The following is a 26,577-nucleotide window of genomic DNA, read 5'->3' as shown; positions in this document are numbered from 1 at the left end:
TGTTGTGTCTCATTTGCAAGTTGAATACTCGCAAGAGGAGGTATTTACCATAGTTGGTAAATACCTCAGACGCTAATATTGGTATTTACTAGTTGTGGTGTGATGTTGCACAACTTGTAATTATAGTCTTTGTGTGCGCTTAGAGTGGCTCCGCTAGGGTCCGCAGGCTGGGTCGGACAGAGACAGAAAATAGACACGGGCATCAAAATAGAAATGGCCCACATTGCTGAATTAGATAGCTAAATAAGAGGTCATTGTTTGCAAATTGGGGCAGTTTTGAACGTGCAAAGGCACACTGTGTAAGTGTTCTACAAGTTATGGGAGACTGCATGGACTTGTGCTTGCTGCATCAAAATGCTTGTCTGAATATCAGGAAAACCAACAGTGAAAACGTATCCAGCAGACCTTAAAACAGGCCCACAAACAGTCAAAATAAGCATTGGCAATGCCAATAAGTTTTACCTATGCGAAATCTACTGGCTTTGTCAATGTGTTTTAGACATGTAAAAGAAAGTAATGCGGCCACCGTAGACTGTGTCATAGCGCTTTTTCTCCGTTAAGCCATGTTGCACAGCAACACCTGCTACTGTGTGTAAAAACAGCATGAGGGGATCAGAAGCAGGAGGGAGGAGGGTGGAGGTGGGTAACTGAGCTGCAGACAGTGAGAGGATGGCGAGGGGGTGTAACAGAGGGAAAAGGGCATTGTGTGGTTAACCGAACAGCAGAAGGGCGCGTGGATTTGGAAAGTAAGAGGGGTGCAGAGGTTGTTGAACAATGGACAGCGGAAGGGGTGAGGGGAAAAAACAACAATAGTGGGGGGAGGTTGGGAGAAGAAACACGAGGGAGGGAGCAGGAGGAGAGCAGGGGAAGGAGAGGGACTGCAGCAACTTGCACTGTATAAGAGTGCATGTTAAAAAGTAAGAAACAAAAAAAAAAAGGAGTACTGGAGAAGCCTGTGGCTAGTGAAAGGACACTGGCCGAAGGCAGGAAGCTGTGCTTGGTCCATGCTCCACAGCAGGTACACACGAAGCCCCAGTAGGAAGCCAAAGTGAAACTGGCGTAGCCATCAGTAGTGCAGCATTTGAAGTGGCACTGGTGCTAGGGGTTAAAAGGGGCAGACTTGAGTCCATTTATGGTTCTCGTTTTACGGCCCAAACATGTTGCAGGGGATGCTCTATTTCATTACCTTAGGACCTATGTCTCCCTTGCTGTGCTATTGCACTGAAATGTACTGTGAGCTTTCAGGACAAGCATAAACTGTCAACTTCTAGAGTGTCACTGAAACCCCCTTCAAGAGCCAACTCAAACTTGCCCTCTTACTACTCTCTAGGTCCTAAATGTCTACCAAACGCCATATAGCCCTTCACGTAAACATCTCACACTTCCACATCTGTCACCTATCCACTTTCTGCACTCTGTGACCCGACTTTATTCAACTATCATGTCTGTTCCACACCTTCTAACAGTTTTCAACCCCAATAGCAGCCCTCGCTCCTCTTTCACAAACCCAACCACAAACATTGCTTTGATACACAATGAGATCTTCTAATTCTGTGCCACCATTACACATCTTAGGAAGCCTTTGGTGCTTTGGGACCTGACATGTAGCAGGAGGGTACAATAGCAATACCAAATTACATAATAAGAAATGTGATGTGTGAATCACAAGTTTGCGTAGTAGTGATGATGGCTGAAAAACCAGGACTCCCTGAGGTCCCACTCATTACATGTGGTTTCTTGGTGTGGGGCGCTTGATCCAGGTGAGTGAGGTGGAGTGCACTAAGATACAGAAAGTAAGAGGGGCACTAGGACCGGATAATGGAGGGGGGGTGGGGGCTGAGCATCCAGTGAGACCAGGAGGATGTGAGGCACTAGAGCCAGGTGAGGAGCACTGGAATCATATACGCTAACGGTTGCTACCAGGAGGCACTGGTGACAAGTGAATAAGTGCTGGCACTGGACCAGGTGTAGAGGAGTCGATGGGATACTGACAGTAGATGAGGTGGGCAACTAGGAGGGTACTAGTTCCAGGTTGTGAAGAGGTCAGAAAGGAGTGTACTGAGACAGTGTGTGATGGGCTAAATACAGGGAGGGACGTTGGTGGTACCAGGTAATGGGCAAGGTCTACCAGTTACATGCACTGATCAAGTGAGTGTTGGGATCTGAGACCAGTAAGGGTATTCCACCAGGGTGATACTGGGACCAGTTGAGTGATGGGGTGGCAAGTGGGCAGTTGAACCATGTAATCGAGGAGTGAGGCTACTTCAAAGTTGCATTGGGACCAAATGAATGAGGGCACAGGGACCCAGTGAGTGGGACAGAGTAGGGATGCATTGGTAGTTGGTACCAGTTGAGTAGGAAAGAAGGGTTGCAGAGCAGGTACTTGATGGGTCAAAGCAGGAAAGCATGGACCCGATGAGTGTTGAGGGGCACTTGAAAGGGAAATGTGAGAGGCAGGGCACTAAGGTTGGGTGAATGGATGAACAGGGGTGGTCAGCTGGTATTTGTAGAGGCGGGGGGCGCAAATCTGACATTTGAGTTAGGGTCCGGCGGCACTGGCCCCAGGGTTACTCAGATAGGGCTCAGGGATACAGTGAGACCAGGGCATGCGAGTTATGAATGGTATCATTTCCGATAGACACCAAGCTTCCCATGAAGCCCTTTTCATAGGACATCTATATGTCAACCCTGGGTAAGAGGCCCTACCTACAAAAGTTTTTTGCCCTGTAATGTGGGTAATATTGCACACTTCTCTGTTCTACTAAAATCACGGCTTCTAGACAGTTGTATATAGCTTGGCATTACCTATTAGTCTACAGGATCAAGTCTGTTTGCTGTCTCACTGTGTGCTGCACAGTTTTCTTTCGCCATATACGAGGTCTCTCCTCTTAAAGCCTCTCGTTTAAAACCCAATAACCGGTGATCTTCAAAGCATTACAGTTAGCCTGCTTTTATGCTTTGATTCATGGTTTCCAGTGCCTACCACACACATTCAAAATGTCCTAGCAAATTAAATATGAACACCTTTTCTTTAAAAATATTCCATACGTAGCTTTGCCCTACATAAAGTAAAGTTTTTATCATCTGTGTGTAAGGCAAGTGCAAGTTATTTTTATACTCTTCCTCACTGAGACGTGGTTGCACTCGAACTCAGATTATGATATCAACACCGCCCTACCTAATGGTTTTTTCATCCAGTGTCAGCATAGGGTACAAGGGAAAGGCGGGGGCCTGGCAAAAATTTATAAAGACACTTATTCCTGTAGAATCGAGGAGGGTGGCATCTTAGATTCTGAAAGTGCCCAATTCCATATTCAAACTTCCCCCACCAAATCAGTGGTAGGACTCCTAATTTAGCGCCCACCAGGTCAACTAAAACAGTTTACAGGATCCCTACTAGAAACTATATTGGGGACAGCAGCACAGTCGCCCAATTTTTTAGTTCTGGGTGACCTGAACCTACACTTTGATGATCCCACTGACAAGGCGGCCTCTGACCTCAGTACGGACCTCAAAGCACTGGGTATAACACTTCTAAACACAGAGAGTACACACACTAAGGGACATTTGTTGGACCCTATTTTTTCGAATAACAGTCTCATCACGGTTAAGCCCCCACTACCACTCCCATGGTCGGACCACTTTATGGTCCCCTTCTCCTGGAAAACTCCATCAGAAGGAAAAAACGCTCCCCGGCCACGAACTCTACAGAGAGCATGGGCGAAACTATCAGTGGAGGAATGGACCCAGGCCCTAGAACAAACGGCCCCTATGGCAGAATTGGACCCTCTGTTAGCAGACCTAAATTTTCAGAATTGGCTTACCAATTCCCTTAACGTAGTACTGCCCCTGAAAAAGATCACAAAGAAAAGTGGCACCTTCAAATCACCATGGTACACCACTGAACTGAGGGACCTCAAGAAAAACTGCAAAAAGCTGGAACGCACCTGGAGGAAGGACTGGGCAGCCAACAGCAAGCTCTCCTACCAGGCGGCTTTAAGACTGTATAAAGCTGCACGGCAGAAAACCCAGGCAGCCTTTTTCAAGGAAAAAATTAACACATCCGCCAACTCCTCTAGGGAGACCTTCAAAATTGTAAAGCAACTGCTTAAATCCCCCACTCCAACTACCAACCGGGAGTGTACAGAAGCTAGATGTGACCTGCTTGCAGAGTATTTCGACACCAAAGTCCAAAGAATACTTGACTCCCTCCCACAGGTTGTCCCCGCTGCTGGCGATGAAGTCCCACCTGCCCCGATTCATTCACCCCGGCTGGACAGTCTTGGAACCATCACCATGGATGACTTCCGCAATACGCTCACCGCAGTGAAGAGCGGGTCTCCTTCTGACCCTACACCCATGTATATCCTCAAACAAGTAGCTGACACCATCACCCCCCTTGCAACAGACTTACTAAATGCTTCGTTCATTAAAGGGGTGGTTCCACCCAGCTGGAAGCAAGCAAGAATCAAGACTCTTTTGAAAAAACCAGGCCTAGACATGGCCGATTTGGCCAACTATCGCCCTATCTCGCTGCTGCCTGGTCTGGGAAAAATTGCTGAAAGAATTGTAAATAAACAGCTCTCTGGGTTTTTAGAAAACAATGACCTGTTGAGTGGCTCGCAAACGGGCTTCCGGCCAGGCCAGGGCACTGACACAGCCCTCATAGTGGTAACTGAGGAGGCAAGATGCATCTTGGATTCAGGGGGGTCCGGAGTTCTGATCCTCCTGGATCTAAGCGCTGCATTTGATACGGTGGACCATATAGTCCACCGTCTTGCAAGACTCGGGATCACGGGAATGGCCCTGAAATGGTTGGAATCCTTTTTGGATGAACGAGCATTTAAGATCTGGGAAAATGGCATCATGTCCAAATCTACTCCCCTCCAGTGCGGAGTCCCCCAGGGCTCATCCTTGAGCCCTACCCTATTCAATGTTTATATGGCCCCACTGGAGGAGGTAGTAGCCCCGTTCGGGATTAAATGCGTCACCTACGCTGATGACACCCAACTAGTCGTTTCGCTGACGCAAAATTCGGGATGCTCAGACAACCTCTCAGCCTGCCTCTCGGAAATTTTCTCCTGGATGACTAACTCCAAGCTCAAATTAAACGGAGCAAAAACCGAGATTTTAATGCTGGGTCACCAACTCTCCTCTCTACCCACTACATCTTGGCCCCCATGCATGGGAGAGGTGCCCTCACCAAAAGACAAAATCAAGAGCCTGGGGGTATGGTTCGAGCCTGAACTAACCTTCAGGGCACATGCCCAGAAAGTGGCAGACACATGTTTCGGCCTGCTCCGAACTGTGCGGAAAGTCCTGCCACTGCTACCCTTCCAATCCAGAAAACTATTAATTCAGGGACTGATCCTGTCCAGACTGGATTATAGTAATGCTCTGCTCCTGGCAGCCCCGGAAGCCACTACAACACCCTACAACGAGTACAAAACGCTGCTGCCAGGATGCTCCTGGGTGCCCCAAGAAGAGCATCAGCAAAACCATTGCTGAAAACCTTGCACTGGCTTCCAGTGCGTGAACGTATCTCCTTTAAATCATCATGCATCGTCCACAAAGCTCTTCAAGGTAAAGGTCCCCAGGACCTAAGCAGCCTGATACGCCCGTACAGACCCTCACGAGCCTTGAGATCGGACCTTGAAAACCTGGTCATAGTCCTCAGAGTCAGAAAAGCTCGCTCGGGAGGCCGTTGCTTCTCGGTAAATGCGGCAAAGACCTGGAACGCCCTCCCGAGACACATTCGCACTGAACCATCCCTCAGCAAATACCGCAAATGTCTTAAATTCTTTCTTTTTCCCAAAGCCTCTTAAATTCCCCTGCCCCTCTTCAGAGCCTCTTATTTTCGCATGGTAGCGCTGGGACGCTTACGGGCAGCCATGCGCTTTATAAATCCAATTTCATTTCATTTCATTTCATTTCATACTGGTCACCAATGTGAATTAAAATACAAAACAGCAGTTTTATTGAATTTGAGTAGATTATTGCGATTTGCAGAATATCTGTAATCCAGTGTCTAAACTAAAATATTGCAATGGATTTAAAACATTGTAAGGTATACTGTTATGTTATGTTAATTTAGTCTTTTATAGCGCACGGCTACTCCATAGAGTGTCCCGGCGCTTTTATTGACCACCTGTAGCAGAAAAAAACACAACACAGTGAAATAAAAACGGACCCAGCAAAAAGAGAGAAGAGCGAACTAAAGGGCATAAAGCCAAGTTTTAAGGCCCTTCCTAGAAGTCAGCAGATTAGAGGTGCTGCGTAATGCCATAGGCAGAGTATTCCACAACTGTGGCGCCAACCGCTTAAAAGAGCGACCTCCAATGCGAGCCCTTTTTACACAGCAAGGAACAATGATTCAGACCTCAGAGATCGGGCCGGATGGTAAAAGGCAAGCCTCCTTTGGAGATATTTTGCTCCCGAGGCGTGGAGAGCCTTGTGGGCCAAGGTCAAGGCCTTAAAAACTATCCGCTTCCGGATATGCAGCCAGTGGAGTGACTGCAAAAGACCGGAGGCTCTGGCTCGCCTATACAGGCCAAAAATGGCCCGCGCGGGCGAGTTCTGGACCACCTGCAACCGTTGCTGGAGATATTCCGGCAGGCCAAGATATAGGACGTTGGAGTAGTCCAGTCTTGAACCAATTAAGGCCTGCACCGTCGTCTTCCTATGATCTTCTGAGAGCAGAGGAAGAAACTTACGGAGCATCCTGAGGAGGCCAAAACATGTTCCCACAAGACCAAGGATCTGAGATCTTAACGTCAGACCGTTATCAATCTTGATCCCCAGATTCTTTGCTAGCTGGGATGAGCAAGCTGGAGGAAACGTATTAACAGGCCACCATTCCTGCCAGTCTGGGTCACATGGACAACCGAAGAAGAGTACCTCAGATTTATCTGAGTTGCACTTAAGGCTGTTAAGCTGGAACCATTTAAAAACAGCCCCAAGGCTACTAGAGAAACTAGAACTATGACCAGTCTGAGATCCTCTTTGCTGGTTAGTTCTCCATTTCCTTTCGGCCTGCTTCTAGTCGCGGTTTTCATGTGCTAGGGCAGTAGTCCTAACTTGTGGTCCGAGAACCCTTTTTAACAAATGTAAATAACACAAAACTAAAATTCTGCCCCTGGAACATAAATGGCTTTGGTGCGAAAACTTCTGACAAAGGATTACTGATGTATCTCCAACAATTTGACATAATCCTCCTACAAGAAACATGGTTGGAAGATCCTTTCCACTTACAAGGATTCAAATCATACCATCTCCCTGGCACCAGAAGCTCAAAATTTGGGCACTTGAAAGACGGTCTTACAACCTATGCTTCAATTAAATCTATAACATCTGTGAAGGAGCTAACAAGCAAAAACACCGCAACAAACGGAATAAAAACAATAGAGATAGAAATATTAGGCCCTAGAAATAAAGAACACTTAATACTCGTCAATACCTACATACACCCCCACAATAAAAGATTTGGTGCAAATCTTTTGGTAGCCAAACTAACAAACCTTGTCATCGAAGAACGATCTTCAAATTACATCGTCTCGGGGGACTTCAACATGTCCCTCACAGGGGGTGTCGATCCAGACTGTCCGGCAGCAGACCGTCACGCAGCATGGGGTATTCCATGCCAGGACGATTGTAGATGGGGCAAGCTATCTAAAATCTCAAGGGATCTTCTGATCGAGTTGACGAACCTGTCTTTGGTAGCATTAAACGGCCGTTTTGCGGGAGACCGCCCATAAGCTGCCACTTTCCATACCGCCCTCTCAAAAACTGCAATAGATTACACTTTCACTTCTCTATCGATCTTCAGTGTAATAAAAGGGTTTAGGATTGGAACGCCGGATTATAGTGACCATCTACCTCAAGAGTTTATACTTGATGCTCAAGGAACGGCAACTACTTATCCAATGGAGGATCCAAACTTAATGAGCACATCAGACCACCGGCGAATCAAATGCAATATGCGTGATCCAGAAAAACTTCAGGCCCTTTTGAAAAAAAGATGGGAGGAAAGCAAGCAGCTGAGCGTGAACCGTTTAACCTCTTCAGCGCGGCGCGAATTTTCGCGCTGTGCTGAAGATTCGAAAAACGGGTGTGGTCATGACGGAACGGTTCAGTCATCAGCACAGCCCAACAGATGCTGATGAAGGAACCGTTCCGTCATAAGCATCAAAGGGGTTAAAGGCATGGGAGAACTTCATTGAAAGCTTCGACCCAACTAAGTCCAAAAATAAGCCAGCAAAAGGAATAGAAAGATCAAAGAAAGACAGGGACGCATCATGTAAGCTGGCAAGTAGCAAAAGAATTTACTTCTCAAGACATCAGTACGCAGAACGAAGGCAGTTAAAAGCCAATATCAACAGGGTACTGCGCAGTCTCCGTATACACGGCCCAGTTGATAACATCCAGTCCGAATTAAGGAGGCTTAAGGTACGTGGAAAAAAAATCATTTGGCTTGCTAAAAAAGAAAGTGCTGAATCAACATGGGCAAACTGACATATGACGCAAAAAACAACAACAGCGCCAGGTTTTGGCAGACTGTCAGAATCTTAGAGAACTTATCCGCTCCAGGAATTAACTCACATACAATGGAGGACATTTGGGCAAATCACCTACAGAACCACATTAATTCGGAAGTCAGCAAAATCGCGGAAGACTCATTTGTGTGCCAAAGCGACCAACAGCATTCCAGATTCGCAGGAACGTAACTTCCCATCTTCTTTTCAACCAAACAGCTCGCGAATAGAATCCTGAAAAGTCGGAAAGATGGAGCTCCTGGGCCCAACGGCCTACCGCAAATTATACATAAGCAGGACCCGAACTACTTGGTTGAAGCACTATTACCCCTCTATAAGAACATCTTGGAACTTGTGAGAATTCCCGACTCCTGGAAAGGGTCAATCATCTCACCGATCCACAAAAAGGGCGGCATGACTGAGCCAAAAAACTATAGGCTCATTGCACTAATAGATATTATGGTCTGGGCTCAGGAAAAATCTCTAATTCCCATCAACCAAACCGGCTTTCAGGAAAGCTTGGGGACCACAACAAACATTCTCGCTCTTTCTCTCTTGATAGACGCCACCAAAAACATCAACAAGCCGCTATTTGTCTGCTTTATTGATTACAAAGCTGCTTTCGATAGCGTCGACAGGGGGATACTTTGGGCTAAACTTGCAAGGTGGGGAATACCTACAAACCTCCTGAACCAGCTAAATTTGCTTCACTCTGAAACATGGGTACAAATTAAAGTTGGAGCGGGAGACACCTTTTCCAGGAGAATACCAACCACCAAAGGGCTGAAGCAGGGTTGCGTACTGGCCCCAAGCCTGTTCAACCTTTTCGTGTCAGACCTCACCACCGAGTTGGACAAGTGCAACCATCATGCCCCGATTCTGGGGGGCTTAACCCTATCGAACCTCCTGTACGCAGACGACCTGCTACTAATCAGCTGTTCTCCAGTCGGCCTCCAGCATTTGATAAACACCACAAGTAACTTCGCCGACAAGAACGGGCTGAGTATAAATCTTGAAAAATCTAAAGTTATGATATTAACCAACGGACCAACAAATGCCATCCCCGATGGACAACGGGGGACCGGCTGCTGGAGAAAGCAGAGAAGTACAAGTATTTGGGAGTAATATTTGATATAAACGGCTCGTTCACCAAACTGAAAGCAACCATTAAAGGTAAAGGGACCGTACTGGCAGTTGCATTAAAAAACATCAAGCAAAAAAGAACTGGCCCTAGTCTTCTTCCACTATTAGAAGTGCTTCGAGCGAGACTTCTACCTTCGATCACTTATGGCAGTGAACCAATGAGAGGAAGAGACAAGGTTACCTCGGACAATGTGGTCGCCAAGGCTTTAAGAATAATATTCAATCTTCCGCAATTCACTTCGCCAGCTCAAATAAGGCTAGAGTTCGGGCTTCAAAAGCAGCAAATCTCACGGAAGGGTGCCTACACCAAGAGCTGGTTCAAAATAAAGAGAGCCGAGCCGGGCACATTGAACTCATACCTGTGGAAGGAAATCACAAGGAAAAACGACAGCCCAGCAATGAGTTATCTTCAATCAGCAATCAGGCTGCTAGCGCTACAGGACCTATCAATCAATCAATCATGGAATTTGTATAGCGCGCTACTCACCCGGAAGGGTCTCAAGGCGCTGGGGGGGGGAGGGGTCCGCTACTGCTGGAAGAGCCAGGTCTTGAGGTGCTTCCTGAAGTAGAGGTGATCCTGGGTCAGTCGAAGGTGGATAGGTAGGGAGTTCCATGTCTTGGCTGCTAGGTAGGAGAAGGACCTTCCTCCGGCGGTGACCTTGCGGATGCATGGTACGGCGGCATGGGTGAGGCTGGTTGATCGTAGCTGGCGGGTGGGTGCGTAGAAGGTCAGGCGGTTGTTGAGGTAGCTGGGGCCCAGGTCGTGGAGGGCCTTGTGTGCGTGGGTGAGGAGCCTGAACGTGATCCTCTTGCTGACGGGAAGCCAGTGCAGGTCTCTCAGGTGGTCGGAGATGTGGCTGTGTCGGGGGACGTCCAGGACGAGTCGTGCGGAGGCATTCTGGATGCGCTGGAGTCTTTTCTGAAGTTTGGCTGTGGTTCCGGCGTAGAGGGTTTTTCCGTAGTCCAGTCGGCTGGTGACGAGTGCCTGGGTGACAGTCTTCCTGGTTTCGGTGGGGATCCATCGGAAGATCTTGTGGAGTATGCGTAGGGTGTTGAGGCATGATGATGAGACGGCGTTGACTTGTCTGGTCATCGAGAGGGAGGAGTCCAGGATGAAACCCAGGTTGCGTGCGTGGTCCGTTGGTTTGGGAGTGGTGCCCAGGGCAGGGGGCCACCAGGAGTCGTTCCAGGCTGAGGGTGATGATCCCAGGATGAGGACTTCCGTCTTGTCTGAGTTCAGTTTCAGGCGGCTGTTCTTCATCCACTTGGCGACATCTTTCATCCCTTCGTGCAGGCTGGTTCTGGCGGTGGCGGGGTCGTTGGTGAGGGAGAGGATCAGCTGGGTGTCGTCGGCGTAGGAGATTATGTTGAGGTTGTGTTTGCGTGCGATGGTTGCGAGAGGGCTCATGTAGACGTTGAAGAGTGTTGGGCTGAGTGATGATCCTTGTGGTACGCCGCAGATGACTTCGGTGGCCTCGGATCTGAACGGGGGAGGCGGACTCTCTGGGTTCTTCTGGCAAGGAACGAGATGATCCACTCCAGTGCCTTCTCTTGGACTCCGGTGTTGCTGAGGCGCTGCACTAGGGTGCGGTGGCAGACCGTGTCAAATGCTGCGGAGAGTCCAGGAGGATGACCTATGGGAATCTAGCACATCACAAAAATGTTTCAAGGCCCTGGTAAACAAATCGGTAAAGATTGCATCCCTTGTAGAAGACAAAGCTGCCCTCAGTAGGAGGGCCCACGGCTGGTTCGTAATTCAGAGTTACTTGTCGGCAAAGCCCCAATCATACCTAGGAACAGGTTTTTCGAGAATCACAAAAGAAAGGTTCTTGCTTCTGAGGCTGGGAATTCTACCCGCAAAGGGTCACCTCTCACCGTGGAAACGCACAGACACTTCAAACCGTTGTAGATTGTGTGGAGACCTCAATGAAGACGTATTACACCTACTATGCATGGACGGCCTCAACCTGCTGCGGGGTTCTGCGAATCCGGAGGAAAATCGCACATTACCTGTCAATAGAAGCCCGTAAACCGTTCACGGTAGTCCTCATAGCCTCCCGCCTGGACTATTGTAATGTACTTTATTTGGGAATTACCAAACAACTTGTCCAGCGTCTCCAAATTGTGCAAAACGCGGCAGCAAGGTTCGTTGTTGACGCCCCTAAACGTTCATCAGGCTCAGTCATTAGGAAAGATCTGCACTGGCTCCCCATGCAAGCCAGGATTGACTTCAAGGCCTTGTGTCTCACTCATCGTGCCCTTCATGGGCTCGGGGCAGAAGACATCAGTTCCCTTGTGTCCCTCTATGTTCCCGGTAGGGTCCTTCGCTCAGCGAACAAATACCTTCTTGCTGTTCCCAGATTTCTGAAGGCAAGATGGGGTGGGAGAGCTTTCTTCTCCCTTGTCCCTAGGATGTGGAACGCCCTTCCTGCGGAACTTAGGGACCAATCCTCTCACTCTCAGTTCCGGAAGGCCTTGAAGACCTGGCTTTTCAGGGAAGCCTACCTCTAGCCGGCATTCCTCCTCTTATCACACTCAGCTTCTCTTTCCATCTTCAGCGCCTTGACGCCTTCGGGCAAAGTTGCGCTATACAAGGCTATCTTCATTCATTCATTCATTCATTCATTCTTCATTCATATGCATCTGCAATGGCTTGGGAGCGGAACGAAGTCAGCTATTAAAGCCGCTCCTGATCACAAGCCAGGTACGATCATGCAGGGAGGCGGTAAAGGCCTGTTTTGAGGGCAGCAACATCCAGCTGCCTGTAGCCTTGTCCGGTTCATGAGTGCAGCAAATGCAAAGTTAATCCTAGAAGCACTCCAACAAACTGGTCTTCAGCTCAAGCCAATTGGTTTATGAGAGAAGTACAACACCATTGATCATTAGGATTTCTTCTGGCAACTCTGTCTGTTACCATGGTTCCTCCGCTCTCTTGCAGCCACCTCGGGCTGGCAGCCAGCACAGCAACATTCATTTTTATACACCTTTTAACCACGGGGCGCAACGACCCAGGAGAGCAAGCGTCATGATGAACTACATTCCGTTACCGTCAAAAACAAGCTCTCTGCCGCCCAGTAACATTCCAAAACCTCTTCAAGATCCAAGTTTTTAATATTAACTTTAAAGAAATTGGGACTACACAGGTGCCCCCACTGATCAGCACTCCGACAAATGTTGTACTCTGTGCCATCTGATCCCCCTCACTGGCTGTCTCGTACACTAGCTTTTACTCCCTTGCAATTTTATGGAATTACTGTACATTAGCAATTTTTAGCATTATTTAATGAAGTCCTTTTGCTTTTTCTAACGCACGTTTTATTTGTTTGCAAAGGTTTTAACTAATCATGCAATAAAGCGATTATTATTATTAATACTAAAATTAATAAAAAATTAAGAAGCAAAATTGAAAATGTGAAAACCTTTTCTAAATTCCATTGTGAATTAAATACAATATTTCAATAATTGTTTGGTGTGTACTTGTTTTTGTGTAGTGTTCTGAGGTTCAAATCAGAAATTGATTATGCCGGAGATCCCAAGCTTCTAATAATGACTTGGTGGGGGTCCCCGGGTTCCAGTAATGCTTCAGTGGGGTCCACAGAAGTTAGACGGTTAAGTGCCTGGGTGCTGACATTTTTCCTTTTAAAATGTGCATACACCCCTCCTGTTGGTCCTTAGCCATGCCTCACTGGCCTTGCAGCAAATATTCCTCTTAAAACATGTTATAGGCAGTTTTGCCATTGCCTTTAGTCCGAGTGCTACATCAGCAGAAGTGAGGATGTGTGTGCGTGCTCTATAATGTCTGAGACAAGGGCATGTTTACTTCTGCTAAGTCAGTCCTGAGTGAGACATTCAGGGCCTTTAATGGATCACCTAAACGCTAAAATGTAATCTAATCATGAACCCCTATAGAGGCGGGCTGCGGCCTTCAGTGAGATGAGTGTTGTTCTTTATTTGCCCAAATTATTCTACCTTTGCCTGGATTTCCAAGACTCTCTTCTCTTCTCAGGCGATCCACGGCTTCCGAGAAATTGAGAAAGCCCACTGGACAGAGCAGAACACACAGATCTTGCAGCGAGTGCGCGATGTGGCTTTCTCATCAGGCGTCCCACAGCTGTCCTTAGTGCATGTCCTGGACCTGAAGGCAGATGGTTACATCAAACCACACATCGACAGTGTAAAGGTAACTGGTAAAGAGAGTACTTATAGGAGTAAGGGTCTAAAATAGAGACTACTTGCCGGCCCTAGAGGGTGGAGAGGTCCTTTCAAACCTAAGAAAGGAGAGAGGGGATACTCCTCCCGAAGTTAAACTAACAACACCTATAGAGTATCCCTCCTGACTTTACAACACTGGGTGCAATGAGAGGAAGTGCTCGCCACACCTACACTCCACTCAACTTGAAGTGGGAAAAGAAAGAATTCCTTTTTTTTATAAAACACTCACACACTCTTTTAGTGTTATGCTTCATCATTGGGGTTTCCCTGACTCCTAAAGGTCAGGGTGGGCTCAGCCATGTTTTGGGGAGCTCTTTGGAGAACGAGACCAGGGGGCATAAATACTAGCTAAAAATCCCTCATCCACTCCAAGGTATTCCTTTGTTAGCGGGCGGATGGGCACAGTTAAAAATGAAATATGGGCAGGGACTGTAGGATCCAATGGTCCTATGCCCCATACTCAACCAACATGTTTAAGCCCTACTCTGACAGGCCTAAAAAGGGCCAGGGCCCAGTGATGCAGCTATTTGCATGGTTAGAAACTCGTGTGTAGCATGCAATTACAAATGCGTGTCCTGGCAGGTATATACTTCCTGCTCTTGTTGCAACCTGAAAAAGTTAAGATTGCATGTATACTTCTTAGCTGTGAAGTTCATGCTCTACATTTAACATATGCCAGCTTGTGGCTACTTAGTGTGCCATACCTAACTTCTCACGCATGGTCTCTTATAAGCGATTGTGTCTTTGTTTTACCATGCAAATTCACTGTGGGCCATCATTTCACTGGACGCAGTGCATACCCAACTGGTGCAGCGTCACTCACCTCATCAAATTCAAGAGGTAGATTCGTACATGATCGCATACTGTGCTACATCTCGTTTAATTACATTTAGTGCTGTAGGTGTATATTGTTCAAAATATCAATCCGTCATGCAAGAGGTAAGGTTCTTAATTGCATACATAGAATACAGAAATACACGCAGGTTGCGTTTAGTCTTATTGTCATAAACACAACCACCACTCGATCTCATCATTCATGTTGACTCTCCCGCAATCTGGTATTTTCTCATACTCCTGTATGAATCTACCTCTTGAATTTGACGAGGTGAGTGACCATTCCTCAGTTGGACACACTGCGTCCAGTAAAATGATTGCCCACAGTGAATTTCCATAGAAAAACAGAGGCACGATCTCTTAATCACAATAAGATACGGTGCATGAGAAGGTGGGGATGCCAAACTCTCAAGCAGCCATAAATTGGCAAATGATAAATGTTCAGCATGAACTACACAGCTAAGAAATATATATACATGTGATCTTGTCTTTTTCAGGTCGTAATAAGACAGACAAGTATTCACTTGCAGGGAAATTCTTATGTAATTGCATGCTACCCATGAGTTTTGTAACCGCGCAAATGGCTACAACACTAGGGGACTCTGTTATTATGCCACCTCTTGTTGTTGTTAATTTCTCCCCCCCCTCGCCGCTCTCCGGGACCGGGTTTCCCCGCTGCTGCTCCCCCTGCGGCCCCGCCCCTTTTTTGATTCTGTACCCTGTTCCCCCTTCCCATTCGCCGCCCCGCCTCCCAGCTGCTATCCCTCCCCACTTCGCCGGCGGGGACCAATGCGAACGCGCAGCGGGCGCGCCCGTTGTGCGCCGAAGGCGCGCCAAAGGCAAGCCCGTCTGCGCCCGTCCGTGCCTGGACCGCGCCCAGCGCCAGGACCCCTGGCCCTCGACGATGCCAGCCCACCCGACGGACTTACGACGCCGCCACCCTCCACGCATTCAACGCCGGCCCGAACCCCGCCTGCCACCAAGCCACCCTGAAGCGCACCCACGGACCCATCACCTGCCAAGCCTGCAGATTCACCTGCCTCCAAACCTGCAACGCACCCGCCAAGCCAGGCACCAGCAACGATCGCCATCGAACTCTGGAACCTCCTCGACACATCACCAGACGTTGCCTTCCTCACAGAAACCTGGATGAACGCCTCCTCAACCCCTGACATCGCCATAGCCATCCCGGATGGCTACAAGATCACCCGGAGGAACCGCATCAACCGAACCGGAGGAGGCATCGCCATCATCCACAGAAACACCATCCGAATCACGACCAACTCCGCCGACACACTCACCGCCGCTGAGCACCTTCACTTCCAGATACACACCGACCCCAAGACCACCCTCCGAGGCACCCTCATCTACAGACCCCAGGACCACGCACACAATTCAGCGAAGCCATCTCAGACTTCGTCAGCCCGCACGCCCTAACCTCCTCGGACTACATCCTCCTAGGAGACCTCAACTTCCACTTGGAGAACAACAATGACAGCAACACCACCGCCCTGCTAGACAACCTCGCCAACCTCGGACTCAAGCAACTGGTGAACACCCCCACCTACTACGCGGCCACAGGCTTGATCCCATCTCCTTCAGCAAGCACATCTCCTTCAGCCACTCCACCGGACTACACTGGACAGATCACAGCTGCGTCCACTTAAACTTCAGAAGAACCACGACCCACCACCACCCGCAACCAGTCGCCCGCAGAAACTGGAGCAAGATCACCGCCGACCAGCTCACTACATTCCTCAGCCTGAACCCTCCCACCAACACTACGGACCCCAACGAAGTAGCCCGCAACCTCACACAGTGGCTCACCAACTGCGCCAACAACCTCGCACCACTGAAGAACCCCCCCCCAACAGACACTGCAGCAAGAAAGCCTCTTGGTTCACCAACGACCTCAAAAACTCCAAGAAAACTTGCCGCACCCTCAAAAGCCTGGCGCCACGACCAGACAACAGAAAACATGACAGCCCTCAAGAACGCCACCCGCAAACACCACCAGCTGATCCGCACCACCAAAAGAACCACATTCAAAGAATGACTGGACAACAACTCCCACAACAGCAAGGAACTCTTCAACATCGTTAAAGAGCTCTCCTGCCCCAGCGCCTGCAACAACGACATCACACCCTCGCAAGGCCTCTGCGACTCACTCGCCTCGTTCTTTCACCGCAAGATCGCCGACATACACAACAGCTTCGGCACACAGACCACGCACCCAACCACCGATCCAGCGCCCACCACCACCACCACCACCACCACCACCACCACCACCACCACCACCACCCGGACCTCGGTCAGCACCGAAGACACCACCCGCGCGATGAACACCATCCACTCCGGCTCCCCAACCGACCCCTGCCCACACCACATCTTCAACAAAGCCGACTCCATCATCGCACCCCAACTCCGGAACATCATCAACAGCTCCTTCACGTCCGCCACCTTCCCGGAGGTCTGGAAACACGCCAAGCTCAGCGCCCTCCTGAAGAAACCCACTGCGGACCCCACGGACCTCAAGAACTTCCGCCCCATCTCGCTCCTCCCTTTTCCGGCCAAAGTCATCGAGAAGACCGTCAACAAACAACTCTCCGCCTTCCTCGAGACAAACGGATCCCTCGACCATTCGCAGTTCGGTTTCCGAGCAAACCACCGCACCGAGACCGCCCTCATCGCAGCTACCGACGACATCAGGTCCCTGCTCGACAACGGGAAAACAGCTGCCCTCATCCTCATAGACCTCATCAGCCTTCGACACCGTATGCCACCGCACCCTAAAACAGCGCCTCAGCAACATCGGAATCCAAGGAAAGGCCTTGGAGTGGATCATCTCGTTCCTCGCCGGTAGAACCCAGAGAGTCCGCCTCCCCCCGTTCGGGTCCGCGGCCACCGAGGTCATCTACGGCGTCCCGCAAGGATCCTCACTCAGCCCCACCCTCTTCAACGTCTACATGAGCCCACTCGCAGCCATCGCACGCCAACACAACCTTAACATCATCTCCTACGCAGACGACACCCAGCTGATCCTGTCCCTCACCAACGACCCCGCCAGAGCCAGCCTCCAGGAAGGAATGAAGGACGTCGCGGAATGGGCGAAGCTCAGCCAGCTGAAACTGAACTCAGATAAGACGGAAGTCCTCATCCTGGGAACATCCCCCTCCGCCTGGGACGACTCCTGGTGGCCCCCTGCCCTGGGCACCGCCCCGAGCCAACGGACCATGCACGCAACCTGGGCTTCATCCTGGACGCCTCCCTCACGATGACCAAGCAAGTCAACGCCGTCTCGTCCTCCTGTTTCAACACCCTGCGCATGCTCCGAAAGATCTTCTGGTCGATCCCCACCGACACCAGGAAGACGGTCACCCAGGCCCTCGTCACCAGCCGACTGAACTCTACGGAAACACCCTCTACGCTGGAACCACATCCAAACTACAGAAAAGACTCCAGCGCATACAGAACGCCTCTGCACAACTTATCCTGGACACCCCCGCCACAGCCACTTCTTGCCCCAGCTGAGAGACCTGCACTGGCTCCCCGTCAGCAAGAGGATCACGTTCAGACTCCTCACCCACGCACACAAGGCTCTTCATGACATGGGACCCAAATACCTCAACAACCGCCTCACATTCTACACACCCACCTGCCAGCTCCGCTCCGCCAGGCTCGCCCTCGCCACCGTCCCACGCATTCGCAGAACCACCGCCGGAGGAAGATCCTTCTCCTACCTGGCGGACAAGACATGGAACTCCCTCCCCACCCACCTACGACTGACCCAGGACCATCTCTCCTTCAGGAAACAGCTCAAGACCTGGCTCTTCGAGACCCTTACGGGTGAGTAGCGCGCTTTACAAATTCCCTGATTGATTGGTTGATTGATGGGAGTGTTCCACAACTGATTCCACCCTGATGAAAGCCCTGGGCCTTGTTCGGCCTTTCAGAGTAGGGCTGAAACATGTTGGTTGAGAAAGGGTCATAGTAACATTTGAATACTACAGTCCCCTTCCATATTTCATTTTTAACTGTCCCCATCCGCTCCACTTATAAAGGGTTATCTTGGAGTGGATGAGGGATTTTTATCTGATAATTATGCCCTCTAGTCTCCTTTTTATCCTAAGAGCTCCCTGAAACACGGCTGAGCCCACCCTAACCTTGATGAACCCGATGATGAAGCATGACACTAATAGAGTGTGTGGGGGTTATATTAAAAAAAGTAATTCTTTCCATTTTCGTTTCAAGTTGAGTGGAGTCTAGGTGTTGTGAGAACTTCCTTTCATTGCCCCCAGTGTTGTAAAGTTAGGAGGGATACTCTACAGATATTATAATAGGAGTAAGGGACCAGGAAAGGGACAGAATTAAATTAATTCTGGAATTTCTGCAGCCATATTCTATCTCTCTGGCTTTCTTTCTTTGCTGTACTGCTTTGTAGTCATGAGGCTCACCCCATGTCTCTTTGTCCCCAAGTACCTCTGTCGGAACAACAATTTGAAGCACTAGGGCTGGCTTTTACAATCCAAGGACTCTGCTTTCTTTTTTTTCTCTGACACTAAGTCTCCCTCATGTTGCTGGATACGTTGTTCTAATGCTGGACCTATATTAAGTAGTAAGTGGTATGTAGCAAAGTTGTTGCTGTTTCGGCTTGTAGCAAGGCTTTGTGTTGTCCTTGATATAAATGGGCTTGGGTTGGGTATTTTGTGGACCATGTGGAAAACCCCTCCTTTTCCCCGTTTTATGGAAGCCGCATCTTTGTCACTCAAACTTGCTATTTTCTGAAGTCTTGCGAGAGAGAAGAGGATGGATGTTGAGTCAGTCACACCCCTACCTGTCCATCGAGTTTTGTGGAAATATAACTGCTGTTAGCCTTGTCCCCCAAGGTGACTAGTATGCATGGGTAATTATGTGTTGTATGGTCCACCTCCGTTGTTGAGTTGTCAATGACTTGATTTACACCTAACCCACCCATGCAGTTTCATGGAGCTGTGTTGTAGAGAATGTGTTGCAGTGTTGACCCATGTTTACTACAGACCTTCTTTCCCCCCAGTTTTGTGGGAGCACCATTGCAGGGCTGAGCCTTCTGTCCTCCTGCATAATGAGACTTGTGAGTGAGCAGAACAAGGACCACTGGGCCGACCTCTTGCTCGACAGACGCTCCCTCTACATTCTCAGGTAAGAGCCCGGCTGTGAAACGGGCTGTCCTAGTACAAGCTTTAGTGAAGAGGTGGGCAAAGTCCACTCCTGTGCATCATCCCTCTCACACTCCACATCAAACACCTGGGCTGTGGATACAGCCTATACCTGTGGAGATGACCAGACTTTACATGCAGATCCTCCAGTGTAGTGCCAGGGGTAATACTCTCCTGTACATCAGCCCTCCACCACATCTTCCTTCCTCCTTGCTATGGCTGTGGGTACAAGAACCGGTAAGAGTGTGGCTAGAGATGACAGACTTCTCATATTCCAGTGAAGAGCCAGACGCAGTCCCCTAGTGTAAATCGCCCCTCCTGTGCTCTCCCGCCTGCCTCCTTTAGTCCATCTGCCCATGGCTGTGGCAGTGAGTGTGTCTTTTATGTGCTCTGACAAGAGATGGACTGTGCAGCAATGTGTACCTCTTCATCCTCTGTTGCAGAGTGGACTCTTATGCACATCACCCGACCTCCCTTGCTTCCACTCCACGTTTAACGTCTACAATGTGGGCAGAGTGTTTACCTCTACATACTCTGACAAGAGCTGGATTTTGGTGCAGAGTGTACCTGCGCATCCTCCAGGGAAGAGCCAACCGTAATCCGGCTATGTACGTTGCACCGCCACATCCACTCTACGTTTAACAACAGGGTTCTGAGGGGAGAGAGAGTACCTGCACCTGCTCTGGTGATTGCTGAGCTGTAGAGAAGGTAAGTAACTTGTTCTTTAGGACCCACCAAAGGAAGTCCTCTGCACTCCCAAGTCTATGTACAAAAGCACAGTCTCGGGGAGAGCTTTAAAATTAAGCAAAGCGTCTCCTGGGAACATAATAACCATCCTGGGAGGCTTAAGGTGGCTGTTTATAGCATGGCTAGGCTGCTTTATTTTCTGCAGCCCCGCCATCACCAAATACTCAAACAACCATTAGTCATATTCCTGCCCCTCCTTGGGCCACCACAGAAAGCCAATATGAAAATTTGAAGATCTTGAAGGCCTATGGAGTGCTTCATGCCTTTTTGATTAGCGACATCGTGCCAAATTTCTTTTTTGACATGTCCTTGCGCAGCCCTCGTCTTAGGGGTGCACCAGTCCTGCCCAGTGCACCGACGAGCTTTTGTGGGTCATTGGGCCCACAGGGATGCCCCAAGATCCCCACGGCCTTGACTGGGGAGTTGGCAAGCAGCACTCACAAATAATGGTTGTCTTTTTCTGTGCTTGGGTCATGGGGTCCTCCTGGACTTTGCAAATTGGCAGGCCCTGGTATATGGGGTCCCCAGGGTGAAAGTTGGTATAGTCTAGGGATCCCCCCACACATGCTTCCCTCCCCATTACTTTTCAAAGAAAGCCTGATTTTACCACAAGACTCAGATAGTGAAGCTCACTCACAGTAAAAGTCCAAAAATCGCTTTGTCTCAAGAGAAAATTCCTTGGGGATTACCTGGGCGGAACCCACTTTACAACAGTAAATAGTGAACACAACCCTCTTAAGAAAACTCACACATTTGCTTGTGGTTAGTAAGTGACAAATAAAAATTTAAACTGTTACTAAAGTAGACCTAGTTAAAGGCCGTGAGCTCCCTGGATGGGGTTTGCCTTTTTGGCTTCTACCCCTGGATTCTGAGCCCTCCCCCCGTGGTAGTTCTCCTGCCATCTGGCTTCAACCCGTGGAGCCCCAGACACCCAGGCACGGATTTTGGTGGCTGAGAGAGAGTTCCCTGGCCTGGATCTGATGAACTACGATGGCGCGCTCTGCCCTCCTGGGAGCGAGCTGGAGGGTGAGGCGGGCGGCGTTTCCCAGTAACACGGGGACTGATGCTACTAATGGAACTATGACGATGCCCCCCCCAGGCAGAAACTTTAAATGATGTACTTACCGCGGAGCCTGAGCAACATGGCCGATGCCCGGTGGAGCTGTTTAGGCAGCTATAGAGGAGTTTGGCGCTGGTTCACCCCCTCAGCCGTTACCGCCCCAGCTGAACATTGGACATAGTTCTTCATCGTCTCCCCGTTGTATTTTTTTCTTCCCTCCCCCTCCCTCTGTAATCCTTTGGCTGCCTCCTTTTTCCAGCCCTGCGTGGAGCCATTGAGTCAGCTACTTTTATGGTTTTTTTGGATTGATTATTGCATATATCGCCATTTTGTGATCATGCTATCGGTTCCAGAGGGCCTCCATCTTGGCGGTTTCGTCCGATCCTCATTGCTGCTGGCTCCTCATTTCCCTGAATTACCTTTTCCTGTAGTCTAACCCCCCCACCCCCCTTTAGGTCTCCCACACACCTCTCTTCATTTACTTTCACCCTATACTCAGGATGTATTGGAAAGTTGGTGCCCAGACGGTTTGTCTGTCTCTCACTTGACTGATTTGACCTCCTGAAGTTCTTTCCTCTTGCCGGTGTGCCTGACACTTTCTTCATTCCCTTCCTCTCTACCTTCCATTCCCCATTAGACGTGTGTCCTGGCTATGCCATGCGCTAATAACTCATGTCATTCTGTTATCACGGTTTTTCTCCTATGTTTATACTTGGCTCTGTGTAACTGATGTAATTTTGTAACATGTAACTCGCTGATCCTCATGTACAGAGCTCTGATACCTCCGGTTCTAGCCGGCGCTATATAAAACTCTGCAAATAAATAAATAAAAATAATTAGAGCAAGCTACTGGCACATCGTCCAGTGAGAAACCAGGTATAGTACCTCCTTGTACAGCACTAATCCTCCCCCACTTCATCTTACCATGGCTGTGGGAAGAGAGTGTACATGTACATACCCTGGTAAGACCTGGGCTGTGGCACAGACTGTAACTCCATATCCCCCTGAAGTTCTTTCCCTTGCCGGTGTGCCTGACTCTTTCTTCATTCCTTTCCCCGATTTTACCTTTCCCCCTCTCTATCTTCCATTTCCCATTACAGGTGTGTCCTGGCTATGCCTTGCACTAATAACTCAAGTCATTCTATTATCACTGTTTTTCTCCTATGTTTATACTTGGCTCTGTGTAACTGAGGTAATTTTATAACATGTAAGTTGCTGATCCTCATGTAAAGCGCTCTGATACCTCCGGGTCTAGCAAGCGCTATATAAAACTCTGCAAATAAATAAATAGAGAGCAGTGATTGGCCCACATGTGTATCATTCTTAGTTCTGTTCTGAGTGAGAGAGGACCATGAATGGATCCAGCAAAGGAGGAAAGGGTTTCGGCAAAGTGGGCATCAAGAGGCACAGAAAGGTGCTGCAAGCAACAAACCGGGCATCACCAAATCTGCCATTTGCCACTTAGTGTGCTGTGGAGGAGTCAAGCGCTTCTCCGGCCTCCTCTTTGAGGAAACCTGCTGTGTACCGAAGGTTTTTCTGGAGAATGTGATGTGGGATGCCGTCACCTGCACCGAGCACACCAAGAAGAAGACTGTCACCACCATAGATGTGGTGTGCGCCCTTAAGCACCAGCATGTGATCTCTATGGATTTGGCTGCTAAATGTGTCTACATTCACCTACTCTATTTAATGTCATGAGTGTTGGCAGAAAGTACCTGTACATCCACCTTTGAAGGGCCAGTTGAGACTGTCGTTTTGAACATCAATCCACTGCTGGGCCATGACGAAGTATTTAACAACAAGGGGTGGTGATGGACAGAGTTTCTGAATTAAGCAGAATACTCTCACCCAGTCAAGAGATCAGGGCTAGATCCAACACCGTCTTTTAGCTCACTGCACCATCCCAGCTCAGAACCTGGCTATATGCAAATTAGTCTGTTCCTGTCCCAGTGCACGATGGGAACAGGGCAAACCAAACTACCAAGCCAATTCTTACACTGGGAAGGAAACAAGCTACCGGGGACCGGTTTCTGGCATTTCAGCCGTCGTCGGCCCGGCTTGCTTGAATCCTGATGGTGCAATGAGCAAGGGACTCACATCTGAGTATACCCTTCCACGCTTAGGGTGGACAAAATATTTAACAACAAGGGGTGGTGATGGGCAGGGTTTCTGAATTAAGCAGAATACTCTCACCCAGTCAAGAGATCAGGGCTAGATCCAACACCGTTTTTTAGCTCACTGCACCATCCCAGCTCAGAACCTGGCTATATGCAAATTAGTCTGTTCCTGTCCCATTGCACGATGGGAACAGGGCAACAGGGCAAACCAAACTACCAAGCCAATTCTTCCACTGGGAAGGAAACCAGCTACCGGGGAAGGACTGTTTGCCTACACTGCGAAGACGCCACATCGTTAGAGCCTGATAAGACTGCGTGCATTTAGTGCATTTTTCCAGTGACATGGCGGCCACTTGAACAACAAGCCCACAAGTGAAAAGAACGCCTGGTCAAGCGAACCGGACACTAATACCGGGCACCCCAAGCGATCTTCTGTTGCTTGCGAGTGTATTTACACAACACCCACACCAGTCCTGAGAGACACCCTGAACTTGAGTCATAAGAAATCGTGTTGATCCTGAGGAGAACCCCGCAATTAGGGCGTTCGAAACGCGTAGATCTTTTGTGGTTTTTGTCAACAAATGAAAAAGTTTAGAGATACTAGATCAATATACGACTTAATTTGAACTGTTTGAATTATTGGAACTTCGAAAAAAATTGTGATTCATCCAATTTGTCTAAACTTCTTGCAATATATATAATTTCTTGTTGACATTGACCTATACCTCAGAGGTAACCTTTATGTGTGTGAATGGTATTTGAGCGTCTGAAGTGTGAAAGGTATGGTATGGATGTGTTGTTTAGGAATCAGAAGATTGTTATTGTAAATTTTGTATAAATCTGTATATTTTGTATAATTGTACATTTTGTATATGCACAAAAAGATTTTCAGAAAATGAGAAAATGAAAGAGCGTTCTGACAATAAGAAACGAGTATAATAAATTAACAATAGAATAAAGAACAGACTGCTATGTTTTATTCATAGCAGATCTTTGAAAAATAAAGAAAAAAAGTACTTTCAGTATTGGCAGTTGTTTTGTTTTTGTGATTTAAGTAGGCTTAGCCTTACTGTAGAGGAGCCTAGACCCTGTTCTGTTTTCTAAGAATAGAGCATCTGAGCCTCTGTGCCCCTTGCTTTATAGACATTGGAATGGCCATTTTCATCTACTGTACCCACACCACTCCTGCGCTTCAAGCCATATACATCTCACCGGTCCTCCCCTCCAAGGCTTTCAATAGAAATACAGAAGTGCAGGTACTCTCTTTTCAAAATACTTATTTGCTCCTGAGAAAGTGCCAGTACTCACCCATTAAATATATTGCAGCAAAACCGAAAAGTGGAAGTACTCTCCCTCTCAAATTAAAGAAGTGCAAGAACTCACACTGGCCAGAACCGGCAGTGGCGGCTTGTATTTGAAGGCGGTGGAGGGAATTAAATAAAAAAATTATACACTTACCTGTCTGCCGCCCGCCGTCGCCGTCTCCTCTTGGTCCTCTTCCCTGCTCCCAGGGCATAAAGCTGGATGCACCCGGCTCCCAGTCTCCTGATAGCCAATCACAATGCTGCAATGCAGCTTTGTCATTGGTCTGAGCGCCGTTGATCAGCGCTCAGCCAGAGAATGGGAGGCTGGGCATGTTCTCCATGCAGGCTGTAATGCAGCCTGCATGGAGAACATGGAAAGTGCGGCCGTCCAAACATTCATGCGACCTTTAGGGAGTGTAAACCACTCCTCCCCTCCCCTGCTCTGCCAGCAGAGCCACCGTCTCACCCGCAAAGCTGCCGTAACAAGGAAAAAATAAAATAATTATAACTTAGTTATTATCATTTTATTTTTCCTTTAGTGACACTGCTTAAAAGCAGTGGGGCGACGCTCCTCTGCCATTGCGGAGGAGCCGCCACTGAGTACCAGCAGAATCATATATTTTAATTTCTGTGCCTTCCACCAGTAGACAAGTTAAAGACTTTACTGTTCTCCTTTGTTATAGGATGTTCATCAGGGTGGAGGGATGATTGAGACTGTATGAATGGCTTTACGTTCTCGTCAGAGAGTCACGACTTTGTACCATTCTGCAAACCTTTATATGTGTGTCAGAGTTCAACTGTGCACAGCATGTTAATGGCTGTAAGAATGACTGAGCGCGCTTTTAGTGCAAGTATTACTAAGGTGAAAGAGTTCATACCCCGCCGGGCCAGTCTGTTTTTTAATTACCAAGTTTTATTAGGTTTAACAATACACAGCTTCATCCACTGAGGTTTACAAGTAAGTATCGGAATAATTTCGAACCAGAGCATCAAATAATTATGAGCACATACCACAGGTGTACAGTTTATATGGGTAATCCATAATAAGTACACCACCAATCCCCATATTTTCTCATGTTTTTAGGGACATCCAGAGCCTCATAAATTGGCTGTTCTTGGCGTGCACACCCGTAGACACCTCTCCGCCATGCCACCTGGGTGGGGGGGGGGAGGGGGGGGGGGTGGGGTTGGAGGTTTTCTGTTAAGCACAATATTACGTTTAGCAATCTAGGCCAGCCCTATAAAAGTCTGTTCAGAGCGGGAGTCACCAGTTCCCTCCAGGAAACCCAAAAGTGCCTCCAGAGGACCAAACTCAATGCGGTGACCCAGAACCTCCAAAATCGAATGGTTCTCCGCACTCCAAAAGGGTGTCAAAGCCGGACAGGACAGACCATTTGGTAGAAGTCAGTAGTAGGAGCTGAGCAGCGCGGACAT

General features: G+C 48.6%; 1 protein-coding gene across 1 annotated transcript in view; it reads left to right on the top strand.

Annotated features, from left to right (window-relative positions):
• ALKBH7 (alkB homolog 7, RNA demethylase) overlaps positions 1 to 26,577 on the top strand; it is a 73,447-nt gene that overhangs the window by 36,695 nt on the left and 10,175 nt on the right. The window contains exons 2-3 of the mRNA XM_086963683.1: positions 13,681 to 13,854; positions 19,774 to 19,898. Of these exons, the coding sequence (XP_086819809.1) occupies positions 13,681 to 13,854; positions 19,774 to 19,898 (299 nt within the window). The remainder of the gene's footprint in view (positions 1 to 13,680; positions 13,855 to 19,773; positions 19,899 to 26,577) is intronic.

The sequence above is a fragment of the Lissotriton vulgaris genome, chromosome 1_1, assembly GCF_964263255.1.
Source record: "Lissotriton vulgaris chromosome 1_1, aLisVul1.2, whole genome shotgun sequence".
Lineage (NCBI taxonomy): Eukaryota > Metazoa > Chordata > Amphibia > Caudata > Salamandridae > Lissotriton > Lissotriton vulgaris.
This window is presented reverse-complemented; position numbering and strand designations above follow the sequence as displayed.